General features: G+C 41.9%; 1 protein-coding gene across 1 annotated transcript in view; it reads left to right on the top strand.

Annotated features, from left to right (window-relative positions):
- The window catches only part of LOC117416430 (protein patched homolog 1-like), a 31,721-nt gene that overhangs the window by 2,826 nt on the left and 7,147 nt on the right, over positions 1–21,748 (top strand). The window contains exons 3-19 of the mRNA XM_034027483.3: positions 8,471–8,660; positions 8,759–8,828; positions 8,986–9,077; positions 12,649–12,844; positions 12,967–13,088; positions 13,787–13,934; positions 15,158–15,289; positions 15,395–15,550; positions 15,661–15,753; positions 15,875–16,000; positions 16,239–16,357; positions 16,492–17,216; positions 18,337–18,479; positions 18,598–18,778; positions 18,923–19,203; positions 20,721–20,858; positions 21,055–21,197. Coding sequence (XP_033883374.2) covers positions 8,471–8,660; positions 8,759–8,828; positions 8,986–9,077; positions 12,649–12,844; positions 12,967–13,088; positions 13,787–13,934; positions 15,158–15,289; positions 15,395–15,550; positions 15,661–15,753; positions 15,875–16,000; positions 16,239–16,357; positions 16,492–17,216; positions 18,337–18,479; positions 18,598–18,778; positions 18,923–19,203; positions 20,721–20,858; positions 21,055–21,197 — 3,055 coding nt within the window. The remainder of the gene's footprint in view (positions 1–8,470; positions 8,661–8,758; positions 8,829–8,985; positions 9,078–12,648; positions 12,845–12,966; positions 13,089–13,786; positions 13,935–15,157; positions 15,290–15,394; positions 15,551–15,660; positions 15,754–15,874; positions 16,001–16,238; positions 16,358–16,491; positions 17,217–18,336; positions 18,480–18,597; positions 18,779–18,922; positions 19,204–20,720; positions 20,859–21,054; positions 21,198–21,748) is intronic.

Here is a 21,748-nt window from a genome sequence, read left to right on the forward strand (position 1 = left end):
TGCTGCAGCAGATGGGCTGTGTGATCGTATAGACATCTTTCAGGCCCTGACCCTCCCCCAAGCTCCCTGTGTGGTCTTAAACTATTCTTGGATTCCATTCAAGAATAAAGCCCCGCCACCCCCAACCCCAAATAGCGATTGCCACGAAAGTTTACCCACCTGTTTCACACACACTTAGGGAGTCACGGCAGCTGTAAAATAAGAGGTTTTATCTGTATTTAAGTGGGTTTGTTGAAAACTGCAAAGTTATATACAACAGCTGCAATCTATCCTAAAATTTAATTAACCTGTTTTTTCACTTTCTATGCCTTAATTTGCTACGATTTGCCTTAATGCAAAACCAGATTTTTTTACTGTAAACGTACAGTATAGTAGATTGGAATACAAAGGTGAATAGGCGGGTAGCTTTTTGGATAAAACGTGTGTTTCTTAAAACTTAATGTAGTATAAAACATCTATAGAATAATCTTTTAGTAATACAGGTTTTTATCTTTGACAATGTTTGCGCTGTTTCAAGCTTCTGGAAGTAAACGTAAACTCGCCTGGTAAGATAAACTAATGTATTATGGCAAATGATTGCCGTAGAATGAAAAAATTCCAATAGCTTAAAAAGGAGAATGCTGTGCCTTTAAGAGGCTGTGCCTGGGTTGTTTCCCCCAATAGCCCATTGACAAAGCTACTCTAAGTTGAATGGAGAGTAAGTGGTTTAGTAACAACGAGAGGCTCTCTCTCTCTCTCTCTCTCTCTCTCTCTCTCTCTCTCTCTCTCTCTCTCTCTCTCTCAATTCAATTCAATTCAAATTGGCTTTATTGGCATGACAATAAAAATAATTGTGTTGCCAAAGCACATACATGGCATAACCAACTCAAATATACAGACAAAGAATTTTTCTTAATACTAACAGTATCCCTCCTCCCTCTATATTAATACAGTAAACAGAATCCCTCCCTTCCCCTCTATATCAAACAGTACCCCCTTCCCCCCTCTATATTAAACAGAATCCCCCCTCCCTCAATTATACAATACCCCCTCCCTCCCTCCCTCCCTCTTTCTATATTAAACAGAATCCCTCCCTCCCTCCCTCTCTCTTTTCCCTCTCTAGTGTGACGTGTTCACGGTCTGTCCCTCAGGCTATGACAGGTCTCCACGTATTGACCAGCCAGTCTGGCTGTGTGTTTGTCTTCCCCCAGCAGGATTGACAGCTTCTGGGTATCACACATTTTTGGGAATTCTGGGACTAAATCACAGAATTTGGGGAAGAAAATGTCCCTTATGTTTTTATATTTTTCACAGTGTGTCAGGAAGTGAATCTCTGTCTCGACCTCTCCTGTCTCACAGTGACCACAGTGCCTGTTCTCCCTGGCCAGCCAGGTTTGCCTCTGTCGGCCTTTTTCAATGGCCAGGTTGTGGTCACTGAGCCGGTATTTGGTCAGGATCTGCCTCTGCTTTGTGTTTCTGACAGTTACTCTCTCTCTCTCACACACACACACACACACGCACGCACACACACACAAACAGGGACATATCCCAAAGGAAAAACAACTGCAGTGAAAGTGGTAAATTGGTCTGTTCAACTAAAGTTTTTAACAGCACTGTAACACCTATTTTAAAGTCAGTGCAAAGAATTTCCTGAGTGTTTAACATACTTTAAAATCTTACTGTGCTACATTTGTTGAAAACGACCAATATACACGCTAAGCTATATTTGGATTTCTGTAGTAGTTGTGCATGTGTGTGAGGATGTGGGACAGCAGTTCTTGATCACAACTTGAACAGATGCAAATGCAGCTGTGACTTTTGCATTTTTAAAGAGGACATATGGAACCAAAACGTTTGTAGTTATATGTTTGCTTGCTTCAACCGACTTTCCTAAAGCCTACTGTGCAGTTCTGAAGAACATTGGGCAGAGGTATTGAAGGGAGTACGTTTTAAACAGAACTGAGATGCTTATGAGCAAGTAAAAGGTTGTTTTTCCCAGTATAGTTTGATAGTACAGCAAAAGGGGTTCCCCTGGTCTGCTGTCCACTTTTTCCCCCTTTGGGGTGATGCCTGGGCTTGCACCCCACATGCCCTTGAAGAAAATGAATGCAAATGTACTGCCAAAAAATAGATGGGAGAGAGAAGAAAAAGAGAAATCACAGCTTATGTGAGTGAAAAGGCAGAGTACACAGATAATAGGGCCCTGAGTGCATTGTTAACAGGAAGACAAGGGAATAATAGAGGGGGTGTTCGGGGGGCGGGGGGTGCGGGGGGGACAGGACAGGACAATCCTGAGGGGTGCACATTTTAAATTTAGCCAGTTCTGAGATTTGTACGACTCACTCGTGTTCAATTTAAAAACTATTGAAATTGAAAATAACTTGAAATCATTTTTAAGGTGTATTGAAGGTGCATATGGGAATAATAACAATGCACTTTATTGTATAACTGCAGTTACAAAGCAGTTATTGTGATGTTAAATAACATGAAGAGACATTCTGTTTTCTGAAATTTAGGTATCTGAATTTTATTAGCTGGACTCAATGCTTTATCCTAGTGCAGCTTGAAGATTTAAATGCATGTTTGGTTTGTTGTTGTACGGTATGTATCTGAACTGTATGTCAGTGTGAAAATACTGTACTTCCTTCAGTCTAAGTGATCCATGAAAATATATGCATTTTTGTCATGTTTACAAAATGCCAATCAAAAGAATGTACTAATGCCCAGCTTTTCACATTCCAAGCTGTTGAATATAGAAATATATAATATCAAATAAAAAACAATGCTCATGCTTATCTTTTCTGACTGACTAGACATGACTGTTTGCACCCTTGGCCCTGGGTTTGATCAGAATGCTCAGCACTGCTATAGCCACACTGTTGACTTTTGAATTCTTTATTGGGACTATACTGCAGCTGTAGTTTTATGGATACGGTCCCACTAAGGCTAATAGTGCAAATTACAGTACATTTAAATGTAACTAATGGCTGGATCAATGTCAGCCATTAAATTAATGCATCTACCAAAAAAAGAAAAATGCATTTCAAGGTCTAAAGTCTGACAACAATCTTGTCAGTTTCAGTTTAAATCACATTCACTGCTGTTCAATGCAGAGGACTACATTAATAGTCTAAAGCTGTTGTTAAGGATGTGCGTGTATGTGGGTGTGTGAAATCCTATTACAAATTACAGTCAGTGGAATGCCCTGTTTATGATACCTCCCAAAATGGTTTATAATGAGAGTTGTGTGTAGTAAAAAAAGAAAGAAAGAAAACACCAGTGCCAGCGTGATTTGAAGGGTCCAGCTGGAGCACTGGAGACACCTTTTTAGAGTACTCAAATAAGCAAGGCTTTCGCAGGAAATTTCGAGTTGTTTGCGTTCAGAGCAGTTATCTAAATAAAAATGCAAGGTAAATGTAATAATTCATTAAAAAATACACAGTCTCCCAGTCCCGTGCTGGAACCAGAAAAAGAAAGCTCTATCAAACATTATCGGAGGTGAATTGCAAGCCACAGGGCCCCAGCTACATAAATAAACTGTAACTACTGAGCTGCAGACCTCACGAGTAGAAAGAATAAACAAGGCCAGAGTCAGCCTGGGTCAGCAGAAAATGTTTATTCCAACCCCCAACCCCCCCCACCACGACCACACTCCTGAAAGCACCTATAATTCTGTTTTTAAAAACACTTTGTTCATGAATGTAATGTTCAGGGTTGAATTGACAGCATTGTGGGACTAGAGTCTTCTGTTAATTCACAGTCTTAGCCAATGAGGATCAGTCCTGAACTCCATAACCTGTACTGGGCAGACTGAGCTATGGTGATACAAGCAGCATATTCTTGCTTGAACTGTGCTGATGCTGTGTGATGTTGGTATCTCCACTTACTTTGTTTACGTTGATCTATGTGAGGAAAACCGTGCAACTTAAGGGAATGATGGCGTTTGCTGGCTGGGTCTTTAGGGTCCATCACTAGCCACATGATCCCAAAAGCGAACCTGGATTTTAAACCTTTCCTGGAAATTCTTTCGCTTGATAATTACACTGCTTCAAATAAAGCGATACCAGTCTTTTTTTTTTCAAGGATCCTATTTCCACCATCAAAATAAAACGAAAAGAAAAAAAACATTTTTCTTGATGCTTGGAAAAAAAATGGTCCCTGGGCTCAATAAATTCATTTCTGGTCTGAATGAAGCCAGCAATGTGGAAAAATTTTGCTTTTCACAACGGGATGAATGTATGTTTCAACCACACATTAAGCCGTATTAGCAGGCAGTGGAGTGCTTAATGCGACCATTTTTCACAGCAGCCAACAGTGGGGATGATTAGCATAATTAGTACAGGCAAGCCTATACATATGGAAATGGCAAGTGCCTAAATGCCAACACCAGTGGAAATTTATGTCAACCCTGACAGGAGTCTCAGCACTGAATAGGTCCTACTCCTAACTGAATCTTTTCTCTTTTTTTATGGCACTTCCCTTAACCTTAACTAGTTTTAGAAATCTAGATTTAAGTTTATCTTAATTTAAGTTTCATTTTAGGTGAGTCTTCACAGTCTCTGAATGGTAGGCCTTACACACGCACAAAAATGAAAGACTTACTTAGGCTTCAAACCATGAAGTAGGCCTCAACAAACCCCCTTGGTAATTGAGTCTTCTCTCTCTCTCTCTCTCTCTCTCTCTCTCTCTCTCTCTCTCTCTCTCTCTCTCTCTCTCTCTCTCTCTCTCACTCTCAAAAACTCACACTCTCACACACACACTCAGACTTTCTATAGCTAAGGTATGAAGCCAAACCCCCCTTTTTGCATAGTTCTATTTGGGAGGGAAGGCTTGGTTCTTTGCTTTTGTTGTGAAAGTTTTCTTTATTTTTTCCTGTTTGTTGGGAAACATCTGAAAGACATTCAGGATGAATGACAAAAGCCCATATTCATTCTTTGGAGCCTAGGCTCTTTCTTTGCTGAGCTGAGGTGGAGCACCCATCTGCTACTAAATTCTAGGAAAAAGGGGGGTTTGGTTGTTTAGGAAGGGGGAGATTTATTTTTAAGAGGCTTTTTTGTGAAAAGAGACCACATTTTCACTGCTAGGTTTTTCAACATGTTCCAGAAAATGTTGCAAGTGAGATCTCAACACTTTAAGGCAAAACAAAGCAACAGAGGACAAGACATGTTTTGACAAGAGCTTGCTCCAAAGAACTGCATAGAACTGTTTTCCCAATACACCATCTCTTTCGATTTCACTGTGTATTTTGTGGGTAGGTGGGGTGGCTGCAACAGGTAGAAATGCCTCTTTCAGCACACCACTCACCAAGACTTCCTCCAAAACAGCATGGGTCCTTTCAATGGCTCCCTAATCCAGCTAATCTGGCCCACAACACTTTAAAGGTGGCCTACCCCATGTTGTGACAAACACTGCGCCAAGAAACTCAAATCACTTAGTTTAATTATATTATATTATATTGTGGCTTTACATTAATTCGGCATTTTACATTTTATGAAATATAATATGAATTTATGTTTTACTCTTAGTGACTTTGATAACCCTTGGCAGTATCTTGCTTACTGCAGTCCAGTATGGTTGAGTGATGTCACCCCACACTGCATTCTGTCTGCAGCAAGGATGTTGTGGTATTGTGCCATACCATTGGTGCACTAAGGTTGGGTTGCAGCGATAATGTAGAAAAGCCACTTTGATGCAGAGAAGATTTCCATTGCTGGGACTGATTAGCCAATATAGCCAGCCCTTAAATAATACTAACCCAAATGAACTGGACCATGGGTCCAAACTAATTAACAGTGGAGAAAAATAACAAGAAGGAAAAAGTAAACTTGCCACTAATTAACAGCCAATGATCTTGCAGTTTGAGAAATTTCTGTCAGAAAGTTGCGCTATTGTTTTAAATGGTACTGCTTTTGAAATTTGGGCAAACCTTGGAGACCTGGACAAGGACCATAATATCAGAACACTTTTATATGAGGTACACATTTCAGAACCTCTTAACAAAAAGAACCTTTTCATGACACTTTAAGAATAAAAGTTTGGAAAGCTGAACTGTAGCTCTCTGGACCAGAGACAGTGTTTAGGAGGGAGTGTGAGTGAGATTGGAGCTGACAGAGTCCAGCAGCGGAGCTGACACCACAGCGCAGGGGGCCCTAACTCTGTGGTTAATTACACATCACATTTTATACAGCTTGCAGCCCCTTCTTACTGGCCTGATACACTAGCCATCCCCCTTCTTTAAATCTCCAGTGTCACTATCATTGTGTCTTGCTTGTCTGTTGTTTTTACAAGTAATTACATTTTTATAGAGTATTTTATTCCTGGGTGATCTAGAGTATTTAATTCTGTGGAATACGTTGTTGTTTACGAGCCTGTATTTTCTGTTATCATATATATATATATATATATATATATATATATATACATATATATATATATATATATATATATATATATATATATATATATATATATATATATATATATATATATATATATACATATCTTGTAACAATTGTAAGTCGACCTGGATAAGGGCGTCTGCCAAGAAATAAATAATAATAATAATAATACACACAAAGCACAAAGATGTAAAACATAGTATGACATGGTGTGATGCATGCACACACCAGGGCGCAAAGATACAGCTGTACTCGACACACTAAAGAAAATGTCTCCCAACTTTAAAGTTCAACAGCGGTCACGTTCAACTTCTAGTTACAGCTTCCTACATGCAGCCCTCATTCACCCATGTCTGGTATTTTGCTGCCTTTGTAGCATTAACAAAATTATTCCTTGTGCCTGGTTTTCAGTGAGTTATATAGGGAACCTGACATATTTTCCTTCAAGTTATTTTTACTGTTTCGGTGCCTGTCCCTTTAAGTGGAAGGGCCTGTAACCACAGCTTGAGCAAGCGGCAGAGTTCCCATCTGGTGAGTGGCTGAGCAATTGCTGAGTGGCGGGGCCCTGGTCCCTGTCTGGGTGGTCCAGATGGGTGGAACGAGACACAAATAGCTATAATTTACTTCAGGAGCCCTATAATTACAGCGAGAGAGGTTGAAGCTGTGTTCCTACAGATGCCCTTTTGCATTAAATGTGAACACAATGCTCAAAAGGAGAGGAAATACATACAACCACTTGTATCATCAAACTAAATTATGCTTCTGTGAAACAGAACATTCTGTGAATTGTCTCTCTCCTCTTCCCAGCAGAGTCTCCTTTACTGTTTACTTACTTGTCTTTAAATCTGGTGTTTTTCAAAAAATAATCTGATACTGCTGTAGTTTTGTTACTAATTTTAAGCCCTGTTGTATGAGGAAAGTCAAGTTGGAAAGGGAAGCTTAGTTTCATAGGTATAGCTGCAGGGATGCTCCACTACTTGGCACTTGAGTATGTGACACAGTTCAATAACTGAGAAAGATTGCTCTTGACCATTCTATCACGACATAAAAACATGAAAAAAAAACAGTGTGGTACAGTAAATGTTGTAGCCCCTCTGAAGCGGATTGTGGTGTGTTTAATGTGCCCTTGGTGGCCCTGTGGATTCCCTGCCTTGTCTTTTCATGATGGTCCCTCTTAATTAGAGAGTTGGACTCTGAGGCTTCCTCTAGTGCTTTGTATCTGCACACCAGCATAGTGTGAGAAGGGTGCTGTGCTGGTAGAGTGACCATTTTCACATGATACACATCTGGTCAGGGCTGGTTTGCAGGATTTTTACTGTTGCTTGTTGCATTGGCCAAACTTTTGCCAGAAAGGCTCCTGCAAACCAAGTTGGCAAAGCGGGCAAAACAAGCAGGCATGCTAAAATGGTTGCCCTGTTTAAGTTTCTAAGCATCTTCAAATAAACTGGGCACAGTCATGCCGGCGTGCGTGCGGTTTGCATTGTTTCAGAGAAGCAGCAGAATATACCCTTCAGAACTCTTCCCAAGGCACGACAACCCAAACACAAGAATATATAACTTGTAATAATAAGGCTGTGAGACTGCCTGCTTGTGGTGCATCTCTCCCCCTCAGGCTCTGCTGTGGGTCCCTGGAGCCCAGCCAGAGTCTGTGGTTAGGATTGCAGAGCTGTGTAGGAAGTAGAAAAGAAAGGGGTGTTGGAAATTAGAAATTACCACATAGAACTTTGTCTATGTCAACCTTGCACATAATTATTACCCCCCATCCTATAATCCTGAAAATCCTTAAAACCCATTTAGAAATTCAACATCTGTGCACAAGCCGTCAAAAGATGTTTTCTTGTGGCTTACTTTCTAGATCTGTGATTTGTATTTCTTGCGAATTAAATTAAAAAAAAAAAACATAATAAAACTTCTTGACAGACCTATGTATGATTGAACTAGGATATCACTAATTTAACCCTTTAGATGCTGCAGACTGATCTCTCTGCTGCAGATTGACTGCATTGCATTTCAGTGCAGTTATAGTGCAGCTCAGTTTCAACTGAGTACAGTTAGCCCTGCTGTGTATTAACTAGCTTTGGTTTTCTCTGCAGCTGGCAGCCGTGTGAGTCGAGAGTTGAGGTACACCAAGGAGAAACAAGGAGAGGAGACTGTCTTCACGTCACAAATGCTGATTCAGACCTCTAAACGGGGAGGTACCAACATCCTTACCCAGGAAGCTTTGCTGCAGCACCTTGAGGCCGCACAAGCAGCCAGCAAAGTCCAGGTGTCTTTGTATGGAAAGTAAGTATTTAAGTTGTAAGGATGCAAATGTTTTATTTTATTTTTTCGTAGCCAAAATAAAGGGTTTTTATGTTTAACGTTTAACTTTGATTTTATAGGTCGTGGGATCTGAACAAAATCTGCTACAAATCGGGTGTCCCTGTCATCGAGAATGGAATGATTGAGAGGGTAAGTGTCCAAGGCCCGGCCTACTATCTGGGGATGCTGTCCAAAACAGACCAATACAACAGAAAGTGTTGCATCTGTTAGCATCAGAAATAATCGTGCTGTTGTTGTAAACGTTAACTTGTAAACACTAACCCTGCACTGTGTTGATTTTCTCCAGATGATCGACAAGCTCTTTCCCTGCATGATTGTGACTCCTCTGGACTGTTTCTGGGAGGGAGCCAAACTCCAGGGTGGCTCTGCCTACCTTCCGTAAGTAACTATTTCACTCAATGAGGTTCACTATGTGGACAGCAGCTTTAACCTGTACATGTTTTAGTTGCATAGCCCATTGCCTTAAATTCTTTTATTATCAGACATAATTTAAAATGTAGTTTTTTCCTGAAAAAGGGTGTATCATTTGAATTTAAATTGATAAAATTTGAGATTTGCAATCAAGTGAAATGTGTGGTGCTGCAGTCTCCCATCGTGGCCACACACACACACACACACACACACACACACACTGACATCACCCACTGACATCACCCTGCTGGGGTCTTGTCAGACAGAGTATAACCAGCTAATCTGGTGACCCTTTTTCTAGCCCTAAAGCTAGAAAGCTATCTATGGCTATCTGCTGAGGTCACCCAGCTGATAACCCATTTATTTCTAGCTGGTGGTCCTGCTTTCTGCTTTTCTTCACCTTGTTTTACAGACCTCTAACAAGTGAGCCACACTGTCTCAGTGCCTGCTTTACCTAGGTGCCTCAAGCCCAGCCTAAACTGGCTAAAAGCAGCTTGCCCCCCAATGCATACCTCCATCCTTTAACTACATACACCAGAAACAGGTTGTTGCTAATACTGGCAGAGGGATTCGAACCCCTGTCCCCTTGTTGTTGCTGTGGAAGGCAAGAGTAATTTGGTGGTCGACCGGAGGGGGGGGGGTCAAACAATGGTTAGCATTCTTTTAGTTTACGAGTCTGTGTCCATCAGTGAGGGGCCCTATAGGGGGGGCCTTGCTTTGTCAGCAACCGGTAACACCACTCTTTCTCATGTTAATCACCGTTGCTCAAAGCTGTAAGTTGCCCAACAAATAAAACAGGCATTATTCAAGCCACGGGCCTATAAAGAAAAAAAAAACTAGGAATAGAGTGGGGCTGGATGACCCCCTTCATATATAAGTGATATATATATTTTTTTTATGTATTAAGTAATTTCCGATTTCAGGTTACAGTTCCCATTGCTAGGTTGGAGACAAAAAAAAGTGATTCAGCCGCGGCTTGTCATTGATCATTGATTGAATGAATGAAGATTTAACCAAAACTTGGAAAAAGAGGGTGATCTTATCCGATATTGAATCTTAACAAGATGCACCTTATCAGGGTTCAAAGGAATGGCAAAAAGATGTGAAAAAAAAGTCAGGAAGAAAACATAAATCATTTTTTAGTTTGCTCAATTACGATTGAAAGAATAGCCCTATATGCTTTTGTTTATTTTGTTGCCATTTGTTTTCTCCTTCTCTGGTCACTTCTTTTTTCAGGGGTTGAGTGGGGAGGGGGGTTGCTGGAGTGAATGTCCTCTCCAGCTTCCGCTTCAGTTCAGCTGAGTTTTTTTTTCAGAGCAGAAAAGAGAGAGAGAGCAGAGAGAGAAAAAAAAACTTTAGAGAACAAAGAGCAGCAATCTATGGAAAAACAAAAGGGCCTGGGCCGGCTCACTCAAGCAAAAAATAGTAGATAAAGGAGCCTCTCTTTGCAGACAGGAGCGGGGCCGCTTGGTATGTGGGAATCAGAAAGAACCAGCTTTATTTGAAGCCACTCTTCATGAATTATTGGAGTGAGATTCTGCCCAGAGTTTGGACGCTTTTTTGTGTGTGTCCCTTTTTTTTCTCTACTCCCTTTTTTTTGGTGGGGGGCGGGGCTGCGGTCCTGTTAAAATACCCTTGTCATTCTTTCTTTTTATATATAAAAATGGCACCCTCTGTTTTATATCTCTTTAGCCATTATGGGACAAAAGGCTTTATGCTTCTTGAGCTGTTAAAAAAAAAAAAAAAAGTAGTTTCAAACATTAATAAAAGTGTTACAGGTTGTTTCAAAAAGTCTTGAGCATGCACTCTATTTTCCTCAATATTTATATAATCTAAAACTCCCTTTAAAAAAAAATCAGTAAATATTGGTAATTAGTACGAAATGCTGAATTGTATTTCCCTTGTTTAATAACATATATGTTCAGTTTTTGTTGCTGGTAAAATCAAAATAATGAAAGTAACAACTTGTATCATTGGATTGCTCAGTAGAGATGCAACACCTCATTCCCAGTGGGTTCCTGCCTCTTAGCAGTACTGCATGGGGGGCATTGAAAGGTCAAGTCAACTTACCCCACCAAAGGGGTCACACTGCAAGGTTGCAAGTTATTAAACTTTGCTTCAGAAACAGCTGAAAATCCAATAATACAATACAAATAAAATAAAAGCAACTACAGAGCCAAACCTTTGTGGCATGTTGTCTGTACGGTAAGCATCCTGGCTCCCTGGTCTCCATGGCATTATTAACACTTCTTTTTTTAACTCTTTTTTTTATTGAAAGTCAGTGAAATGAGCTGAAGGGGGCAGGAGATGGAAGGGGAGGGGGGTGGTTTGGAAGGGGGTGGGGTGGAGACAAATAAAAACACTCATTGTAAGTGTGAGAGAAAAACCTACAATAGGATATTTTACAGATGAAGAGATTAATGGTTTAACGTCCCCCCAGAAGAGAGCTGTAACTCACAGGGATGGAGGGAGGGAGATAGAAGGGGGAGGGAGAGAGAAGGGGAGACACCAAAGCTGCAGCCAGTTTTAGGAAAGACCGTGATAATGAGAGAGAGAGCAGCCCAGGTTGGCAATGCCATAATCGAACTATTTGCTGAGGATGGAGGGAGGGGTTCATTACCAACATAATTGAACCCCACCAACACGCATCTTAGAAACAACGCTTAAAATAAGAAACCTGAAACACTTTCTTTTTTTGGCATCTTTTCTTTCAGTTCAGACTATGTATGTACAGGTGTGTATTTTAAAGTCACGGCGGCCTATCCTTTGGTAGAATAGTAAACACATAACAAAACTAGCCTGATACATAAAATAGCAGTTTGCTAAATTCTATTTAATATTTATCTCTAGGGATTCCCATATTGGTTTACTGTAAGATAAAAGATATAAAAGTACATCAGCCACCTAACCCAATGCTTGTTTTTAATTTTTACTATTTGAATGCAATTTGATATTAAGGGAAGGAAATCTAATTTAAGACAAAATTCCTAGGCTAGTGACTGGAGTTGGTTTATCAGCGCCCTTCTGCAGAACACCAAGCACGGCTGGGTTTTTTCTGCCCAGCACCCCCCTCTTCACCCCCCAGTGTGGTATCAAGATGTTTGAGAGGCAAAGGTAATCGTCACGACTCGATGCACAATGCTGAGAAATAGGAGCGAGCAGCCTGCCGATAGGGCTTACCCTGCATTGTTGCCCCGTGTAACAGGATAATATACGCTACTTTACTCTGCATCTGGCACTGGCAATGAAGATTTAGAAAGGGTGACCAAAACAACCCTTCTTGGGGTGCTGGGGCTAACATTCATATATTTTGAGTCGCCGCTGTGCAGGTTAGTTTAGTCTAATAAGATCGAAAAGCAATTAAGATGGAAATACGTTGTTCCATTGTGGCACAGTAGGTTGAATGTATATGCATGAGGTTGGCAGTCTATAGGCCCTGGATTACATTGTGGGATGTTCGTTGTGCCATCTACAAGCCTAAATGAGAGCCTCAGTTCTGTCAGAAAAAAGTCCCTGACTGTTTTGTTTTGTTCTGCAGAGGGAAGCCAGATATCCAGTGGATGAACCTGGACCCAGTGCAGCTGATGGAGGAGCTGGGTCAGTTCACATCGCTCGAGGGCTTCCGTGAGATGCTAGAGAAGGCGCAGGTGGGCCACGCCTACATGAACCGGCCATGTCTGGACCCAACTGATCCCGACTGCCCCGACAGTGCACCAAACAAAGTGCTGCGTGAGGTGAGTGAGCATCTACCACCTTCGGGTGCATTGTAATGAAGGGACCTATTGAAGGGACCTATTGAAATTAAAATGATTATTTTTTTAATTCATTTTTAATACCCCCCCCCCCCCCCCTCCAGTGTCCTGACATTGTGCAGCAGCTGCGTGGCGGCTGTCACGGCTTCTCCAAGAACTTCATGCACTGGCAGGAGGAGCTGATACTGGGCGGCAGGGCCAAAGACTCCCAGAACACTCTGCTCAGGTGAGTTACAGGAAAATCCTCTAGCAGGCCTGGGAGAGCGGGCCTTTTGACTCTAAATAACCTCACACAGCTGAGGAATTCCTTGCATGAGGGAGGTTCAGTTTCAACCTCTGACCTCTGCATAGGATTGGCCAATTAAACATGATGGACAGCCACATAAAGCTTGGTCTTATTTGTCAGTAAAAGTAAGAGTTATGGGGAAGGCACACTATTTTAGCTATTATTTTTTTTTTATTTTTTTTTTTTTTTTTACAAAAACAAAATACTATTCATCATTTGAAAAAGGGAGGGATTTGAAAACACCATTTACAGAATATTTTAGTAGAGTCATGTAACCCGAGTGCTGGGCTTCTCTAAGTATTTTGAATTCTTGTTTTAATTTAAAACCACTGTGAAAAGGAATAGAGTGACAAAATTGGTTCTTTGCCCAGATCTTGACCCTGGCAAATCTCAGTGGAAGTGAAACAATCTCTTCCTACAGGCCATGAAAACTCACAAACATTCACTTTAAGATATGATTTATTATAATCTCATTCATCTTTTTTTTTTTTTTTGTAAACATATACCACCACAATTTTGTTCCATCTGTTTAGGCACATTAGTGTGTGAATTGAAGTACATATTAAAACAGGCATACATTAACATTGAACCTGTACTACAGCTTGCACATATTTATTTATGCTGTTGTGTCCCTGCAGTGCTGAAGCTCTCCAGACTATGTACCTCCTGATGAGCCCCAAGCAGCTTTATGAACACTTCAAGGATGACTACGACATCCATGACATTAACTGGAATGAGGAGAAGGCCACTGCCATTCTAGAGTCCTGGCAGAGGAAGTTTGTTGAGGTATAACTTTGTCCTTTCTTTCCCATAGCACCTATCTATCAGTCTTCAGTTTTAGAAGCATGTTTGTAAAGGTGCTTACTATTGTAGTATATCTCACTTATGAAAAAAGGCCATCGCTTTGGAAGTTCAAAATGAAAAGGGTCTGCATTCTGCAGCCTCTTTCAAGAAACGTGACCACGTCTTGTTTTTAATGAACAATGGACTATGATCAGATCCTGGAACTTTGAGAATGCAATGGATATTATATATAATATTAGTTTTGTGGAACTGTGGACTGATGAGAGAATCATGCTAACCCTGGAAGGACTAGTAAACAGTGAAGCAACAGTGGAAATGTGGGGGGATGCTGGAAGGTATGAGTTTGTCCTGAAATCATGGATTTATTTTGTGGCTTCCCAAATTTTGTTCAGGTCGGAGCGTAATCTTCTTTCTTTTGGAAACTAGATGGCAAGCTCTTTGTTTTTACAATGAACTGTACACTGACTTTACTAGGTTTCAATGGGATTGCACCATACATCCTGGTTCATCATTAAAAGGCCTCTAACAACACTAATTGCTGGTATTTGAACCAATTCACTGCATTTTAGCTGCAGTTTACCTGCTATGAAAAGGGGAGTCCCAGGGATAATGGAAGGCCTTGGAACTGTTTGTCTGCCTGAATTCCATCAATCCTCAACTGCCTTGTAAATAGAGTCAGCCGAGGAGGCCACTGACAGACTCAGAGTTATAGGAACAAGCTGTTTTTGTGATAACTGACACCCTGCGCTGACTGAAGGCTAGGAGGGGGAGACCTGCAGGGCTTGAGCCATGCCTGATCAGGAGGGAGAGAAGGAGGGTAGTGAAAGGGTAGGGGAAGGAAAGGGGAAGAGGGGGGTGTTGCAGAGAAAACAAAGTATATGCTTTTGCTTTCCCCCAAGGTTGCAGGCCATTCTGTGTGGTGATGAAGTGGCTCGGGAGACCACATGATCTCATTTGATCTCCTACCCTTGCAACCTTTGACATCTGTGGTCATTATTTTAAATTGTCAACCTTGGTTCACTGTGTATATTGTTTATCTAAAACACATACATTATTGTTTAAAAAACAATCTTTAATGACAGAATATTTTATTATATATCAAAACTTATTTTTGGATGAAACAGCATAAAGCACCTACACTGTGCTTTTGGTTACACAATGAAGTATCATGCTAAAGTGTAATATGTACTCTCTGTCTCTTCCAGGTGGCTCATCAAAGCATCCTCCAGAACTCCTCTCAGAGTATCCACGCCTTCTCTACCACCACCCTCAACGACATCATGAAATCCTTCTCCGATGTTAGTGTAATCCGTGTGGCGGGGGGTTACCTACTTATGGTAAGTGATTTTGCTGTTGAAGCCTAGCCAGCCATTATCAGATGTCTTATTTTGTAGTGCAGAGTACTTAAGCCTTTATAATAACTCCCCCCTCCTCTCTTGCAGTTGGCATATGCCTGTGTGACCATGCTGCGCTGGGACTGTGCCAAGTCCCAGGGGGCAGTGGGGCTTGCTGGTGTGCTGTTGGTAGCACTGTCTGTAGCGTCTGGTTTAGGGCTATGCTCTCTCCTAGGGATCTCCTTCAATGCGGCCACAACACAGGTAAGAGAAACCTTGACTATGGTAGGACTGTAAATGTGGGCCTTGCAGCCGTCAGGTGTACTGTGTTACATAGTATCCAGTATCTGATGCTCTTTCTTAACAACTTCTAGGTGCTTCCCTTCCTGGCTCTGGGGATCGGTGTGGACGACATGTTTCTGTTAGCCCATGCTTTCACTGAGACTGGCTACAACATCCCCTTTAAGGTGAGGGTCTTTATACTTCCTGATAAACATTTTATTCAAACCACCTTATACTGTTATATAGCGATGCTGGCCCATGACATACAGTAGCACAACTTTTTGTGTGTTTCATTATTTTCTACAGGAGAGAACTGGGGAGTGCCTCAGGCGCACTGGAACAAGCGTGGCTTTAACTTCCATCAATAACATGATTGCCTTCTTCATGGCTGCTCTTGTTCCCATTCCAGCCCTGAGAGCTTTCTCCTTGCAGGTAATTGTTTATTAATTTTAGTTATTAAAAAAATGGTTACATCACTAGGTATTAATCCAAAACAGCAGGATTCTTATTACAGCTAGTAGCGTCTGTATTTACCTTATTCAGTTCAGAGCAGGTGGGAGGGTATATATATATATATATATATATATATATATATATATCACCGAGCCTGTTCTCAGGTGTTTAGTAATGTAATATTGCTGTCATAACACGCTATTATTGTCCCCCACAGGCTGCCATAGTTGTGGTCTTTAACTTTGCTATGGTTCTGCTCATCTTCCCGGCCATCTTGAGTCTGGACCTCCACCGACGAGAGGACAAGAGGCTTGATATTCTCTGCTGCTTCTACAGGTAACCACTGACATGGTTAAGAAGAAATGTTTTGCAATAAACAACAACTGATTTGAATGTTATGAATTAAAACAAAAATCAATCCTAGCAAGTCATCTAACAGCTCTCGCTCTCTTCTCCTCTCTCCGTGCCAGCCCATGCTCTAACCGGGTGATCCAGATCCAGCCGCAGGAGTTTGCCGATGCCAACGATAACCACACCTACCCGGTCTCCACTTATAGTGGCCCCACCATCACCACCAGCACCCAGATCACCACCACGGTGCAGGCCTTCACGCAGTGCGACGCCTCGGGCCAGCACATCGTCACCATCCTGCCTCCCACGTCCCAGATCTCCACAAGCCCCCCCTCTGTGCTGGTGCCTCCCAACCCAGACCCCTACGGCTCGCAGCTCTTCACACCCTCCAGCTCCACCCGCAACCTCCTGGCCCACGTGGATGAGTCCAAAGGGGGGCGGGAGTGCGTGCCTCTGCCCTTCTTCCGGTGGAACCTGTCTGACTTTGCCCGTGACAAGTATGCTCCACTGCTGCTCAAACCAGAAAGCAAGGTGATTGTTGTTGTCCTGTTCATGAGCCTCCTGGGGCTGAGCCTCTACGGCACTACAATGGTTCATGATGGCCTCTACCTGACTGACATTGTCCCTCGTGACACCAAGGAGTATGACTTTATCTTGGCTCAGTTCCAGTACTTCTCCTTCTACAACATGTACTTGGTGACTATGGGCGGCTTTGACTACCCCCGCTACCAACGGCAGCTCCTACAGCTACACAACAGCTTCAAGTCTGTCAAATACGTGGTTCGTGACAACAACCAGCAACTTCCCCGGATGTGGCTGCATTACTTCCAGGACTGGCTCCAAGGTAATGCTCTTCGAATATGTTGTCCCAGTTTACAAAACTTGCAGATTCTTTTGAATAGGTATGAGTGAAGTTTGTGATTTGTAGTGTTATACAATAATCCATCTGCTTCTGAGGAGATAATATCTTATTTTAATGCCTGCACATACTAATCTATTCTAAAATGTTAATTTTTGTTGAGTTTTGAGAACAATTTGTATGTAAATATACTGTAAATGTACTATAGATTATTTCTTAACTTGATGTCATTCAGAATTCAACCCATTTTGTCCCGGCACAGCGTACCGCTCATGCACAAACCCTGTAGTCTGTTTGTGTGTGTTTGCCCTAGGGAAGGGGGTTGGAAGCATGGTCAAAGTCTAGAGCTGTGTGGTGGCCCCAGGGGGAGATGGGGGTTGGATGGAGGCTGCCACAGCCGTCTTTTAGCCCCTCACTCAGGTTACAAGAGGAGAGAAGTGAGAGGCAATGGAGGGCTGTTCCTTTGTGGAAAAGGGAATTGATAGCAAGGTGAATTAAGGCTAGGAGAGAGAGAGAGAGAGAGAGAGAGAGAGAGAGAGAGAGAGAGAGAGAGAGAGAGAGAGAGAGAGAGAGAGAGAGAGAGAGAGAGAGAGAAAGAGAGAGAGAGAGAGAGTGAGAAATAGAGAGAGTGAAGGAGACTAATTCCGTAAGCACTGGCTTACTCTGGCATGACTTATTCCGAGGAGATCCCTATAATTACGGAGTTGCTATGGAAATTGTTTACTATTTCAAACTATATAATTTAGTGGAGAAAAAAAAAAGTGGTTGGCTTTTTTCATCAGGCCCCACGCACACACAGGCATTCCCTGTCTTTAGAGGAGTTCTGGCTCACATACAATTGCATTCTAAAAATCAGTCTATAAGATTTTCAGACGTTTCTGTTCAAAAACCTTTTGGGTCAATGTATTAAAATATATATATATATATATATATATATATATATATATATATATATATATTACAAAGCCATCATTGAAATTGTTTATGTGGGGAAAACAAAACAAAACAAAACAAGGTACCATCCTGTCCTGTGGTTTCCCATTAACATATTATTGATCATGGCATTGGGACAGCTGCACGATCTGACCTTCCCCTTCTCTCGTAGGTCTGCAGGCAGCATTCGATGCTGACTGGGCAGCAGGCAGGATCACCCGTGATAACTACCGCAATGGCACAGAGGATGGTGTACTGGCATATAAACTGCTTGTCCAGACTGGCACTAAGAAGGAGCCATTCAACTACAGCCAGGTGTGTAAACCTTAACAGGGGAATGGCAGTGTCATTTCAGACATGCTGAAATCAACGTTGCCCCAGTTTTGTTTGATTTCCTGCGATTTTAACTGTGTGTTATTCTGTAATCACATAGCTGACCACTAGGCGACTGGTAGATGAGGAAGGCTTGATCAACCCTGATACATTTTACATCTACCTGACGGTGTGGGTCAGTAATGATCCTCTTGGTTACGCAGCCTCCCAGGCTAACTTTGACCCCCACCCTCCTGAGTGGATCCACGACAAATATGATACAACGGGGGAGAACCTGCGCAGTAAGTACCTATACTAATGTACTTTCTGCTTTTTTTTCTAAAAAAATAGGCAAAGCTTATGTAGACTGCCCTTTAACACTGTTTTTATTGCAGTGTGGAGCAGTAAAATTATTTTATTTTTATTTGTATTCTCTCTCTCTTTAGTTCCCATGGCTGAGCCACTGGAGTTTGCTCAGTTCCCATTCTATCTGAACGGTCTACGGGAGACCTCAGACTTCATTGAGGCCATCGAGAGTGTACGCTCCATCTGTGATGATTTCTCCAAGAAGGGCATCCTCAACTACCCTAACGGCTACCCCTTCCTGTTCTGGGAGCAGTACATTGGCCTGCGCCACTGGTTCCTGCTCGCCATCAGCGTGGTACTGGCCTGCACCTTCCTTGTGTGCGCCATCCTCCTGCTGAACCCCTGGACAGCCGGCATCATCGTAAGTCTGGAGCATTCATGTACAAAAGAATATGTACAGTTGACCCTGTCACTTTTAGTATGTTTTCTCATAAGCTGCACTTTGGGTGGGCTGATCTGTTTAGATGCTTATTAGGAAATGAAAGCATCTAGCATGCAGAAAGGCAGTGGAGTCTTTACTCCAAATTGTCTTTGTCAAAATTCGAGAGAGAACGATCGTCCCTCCCTCAACCTCAGCCTGCAAAATCCATCCATCAGGTCTTGAAAGATGCAGTGTCAAGGGAGCGGCTGGGAAAGATTTCACAGTGGCTGGTGTGGCCTCAGCTAGCCAGGGGAGGGTGAGCAATCCCTGAGAACACAGGCTCACATTTTCAGGAGTTTTTACAATATGAGAACTTAATGTATCAAGAGGTTTTGATTAATAACAATATCCTCCTTTCATTAAGCCCCTACCCACATTTTACTCAGTAATAATAATAATAATAATAATAATAATAATATTTTAAAAGCAAAATACTAATTAAATCAAACTAAAGTTAGCACTTTTGCTGCAACACTAGCTGCTTGCAGCATTTTTTTTTGGCCCTATGAAGCTTTCATAAAATGCTTTTTAAATGGTCTCATTTAAGCATGACCAATTAGGACCACTGGTGACATCAAATCTGTTGTAATACTGTAGTTGTTGTTAGGAAGATAGCGACAATTAAAAAAACTAGAAAATAAAATTAAACAAAAGTTTAAAAAATAAGGTAACTATAATTCAGTCAGAGGGAGCAGAACCTCACAGTTTGTGAGGTCTATTTGCCCTTATTCTGAAAGTGTCAGCCATTGCATGAAAGAGAAAGAAAGGGGGGTGTGGGGGGGGGGGGGGTTGTTTAGAAACCTGGGAGGCCCAGCTGTAATTCGATGCTGTGCAGATGATAGTGGAGTCCTGAATGTTTGGCCACTGTTAACTCACCTCTTCTGTGTGCAGGCCTGAGACAGCTTCACTCAGGCCTGTAGTGATTTCCATGTAAATAGGCCCTGAGAGGCAGAGATAAAGAACTGAAGGGAGGACTATAAACACAGTTCAGGGCCTGGCTTTCATTTCTGCTTTCTAGTTTTACAATTACTGATTCAGAGGCACCTCCCCTTCTCACACACACTACACATTAATGCCAACAGAGCTGTAACTCAGCCCCCCCCCCCCCCCCCCCCGGTCCCCCTTTTGATTTTAAGGTCATTGTAGTGAAGTAGTGACCACATTTGCCCCCCTGGACACTTTATAAAGTGTGAGGCAAGGCTACAGCAAAGATTCAGTTTGGGTTTTTCTGTTTAGTGTTATTTGATATAAGCTCCCTGTGGGTTTGGGTATATGCGTTTTGAAAAAGTTGATATGGGCTGTTTTGCAGATTGCTGATGTTTCACTACCAACTGTTATTACATGCGGCTGTTAAAAAAATATATATATGTAATTTTTGGCTTTCTTTGGATTAGTTAAGTCTAAGAAAATATGCTTTTGTTTTGTGAGTTTGTTAAACTTCTCTCTGCCTCCCCCAGGTGTTCATTCTGGCCATGATGACGGTTGAGCTCTTTGGAATCATGGGATTGATCGGTATTAAGCTGAGCGCCATCCCCGTTGTAATCCTGATCGCTTCTGTGGGGATCGGCGTGGAGTTCACCGTCCACGTAGCACTGGTACATTCACACTTCACTTACGTTTGTGTTATATAATTATATCCTCTCGTAAAGTGATACCAACATTTTTTATTTTCTTACATAGACAGTTTTGACAAGAAAACAGCAAAATGTACGCAATAAAACTAGTATAGACAACCACAAAACCACTATATATTATTGTAATTTATTGTGTGATGTCTCTCCAACCTTGCAGGGCTTTTTGACGGCTATCGGCAACAGGAATCTCCGCTCCACGGTGGCACTGGAACACATGTTTGCCCCTGTGGTAGATGGCGCCATCTCCACTCTTCTGGGCGTGCTGATGCTGGCTGGGTCCGAGTTTGACTTCATCATGAGGTAGGGCTCAGTCTTTTTGCTTTTAGCAAAGGAACAATCAAACACTGTTCATTCCTGTTTGTTTGTCTGATGTTCTGTTGCAAAGCAATTTGCAGTTGCTGGGTAAGCAGGCTGGCAGAAAGTGGAGGTGGGAACTGGATTTACCCACCTGTCCCTGCCACTCCATCTTCCCTCCCCTCCCCTCCACAATACTCGACAAATGGAGAGAACTTCAGCAGTTAACAGCAGCTGCTTGTAAACAAATAAACCCCTATAGGGAAGTGAGCCATACACATACTCCTTTTCACACACATTTGTTTATGCAGCTAGCAAAGTGAGTGCCTGAAACACCTTTTTCAGATATTCCTATCAGGATAATTTCAAACTTTCTGTATGAGTTGATTGTGCTCAGCCAAAAACCAAATGAAGATACGTTCCTAGTTAGAATGGAAAACATAAAAAAGCAAAATGAACACTTTAAAATGAAATGAGCTCAGCTGAGACAGACCACAACCTTGAGATCAACCTCAAGGTCGTGTCAAGCGTTCTCAGAGTGATTGAGTCAGGTTAGA

The sequence above is a fragment of the Acipenser ruthenus genome, chromosome 12 (assembly GCF_902713425.1).
Source record: "Acipenser ruthenus chromosome 12, fAciRut3.2 maternal haplotype, whole genome shotgun sequence".
NCBI classification, from domain to species: Eukaryota; Metazoa; Chordata; class Actinopteri; order Acipenseriformes; family Acipenseridae; genus Acipenser; species Acipenser ruthenus.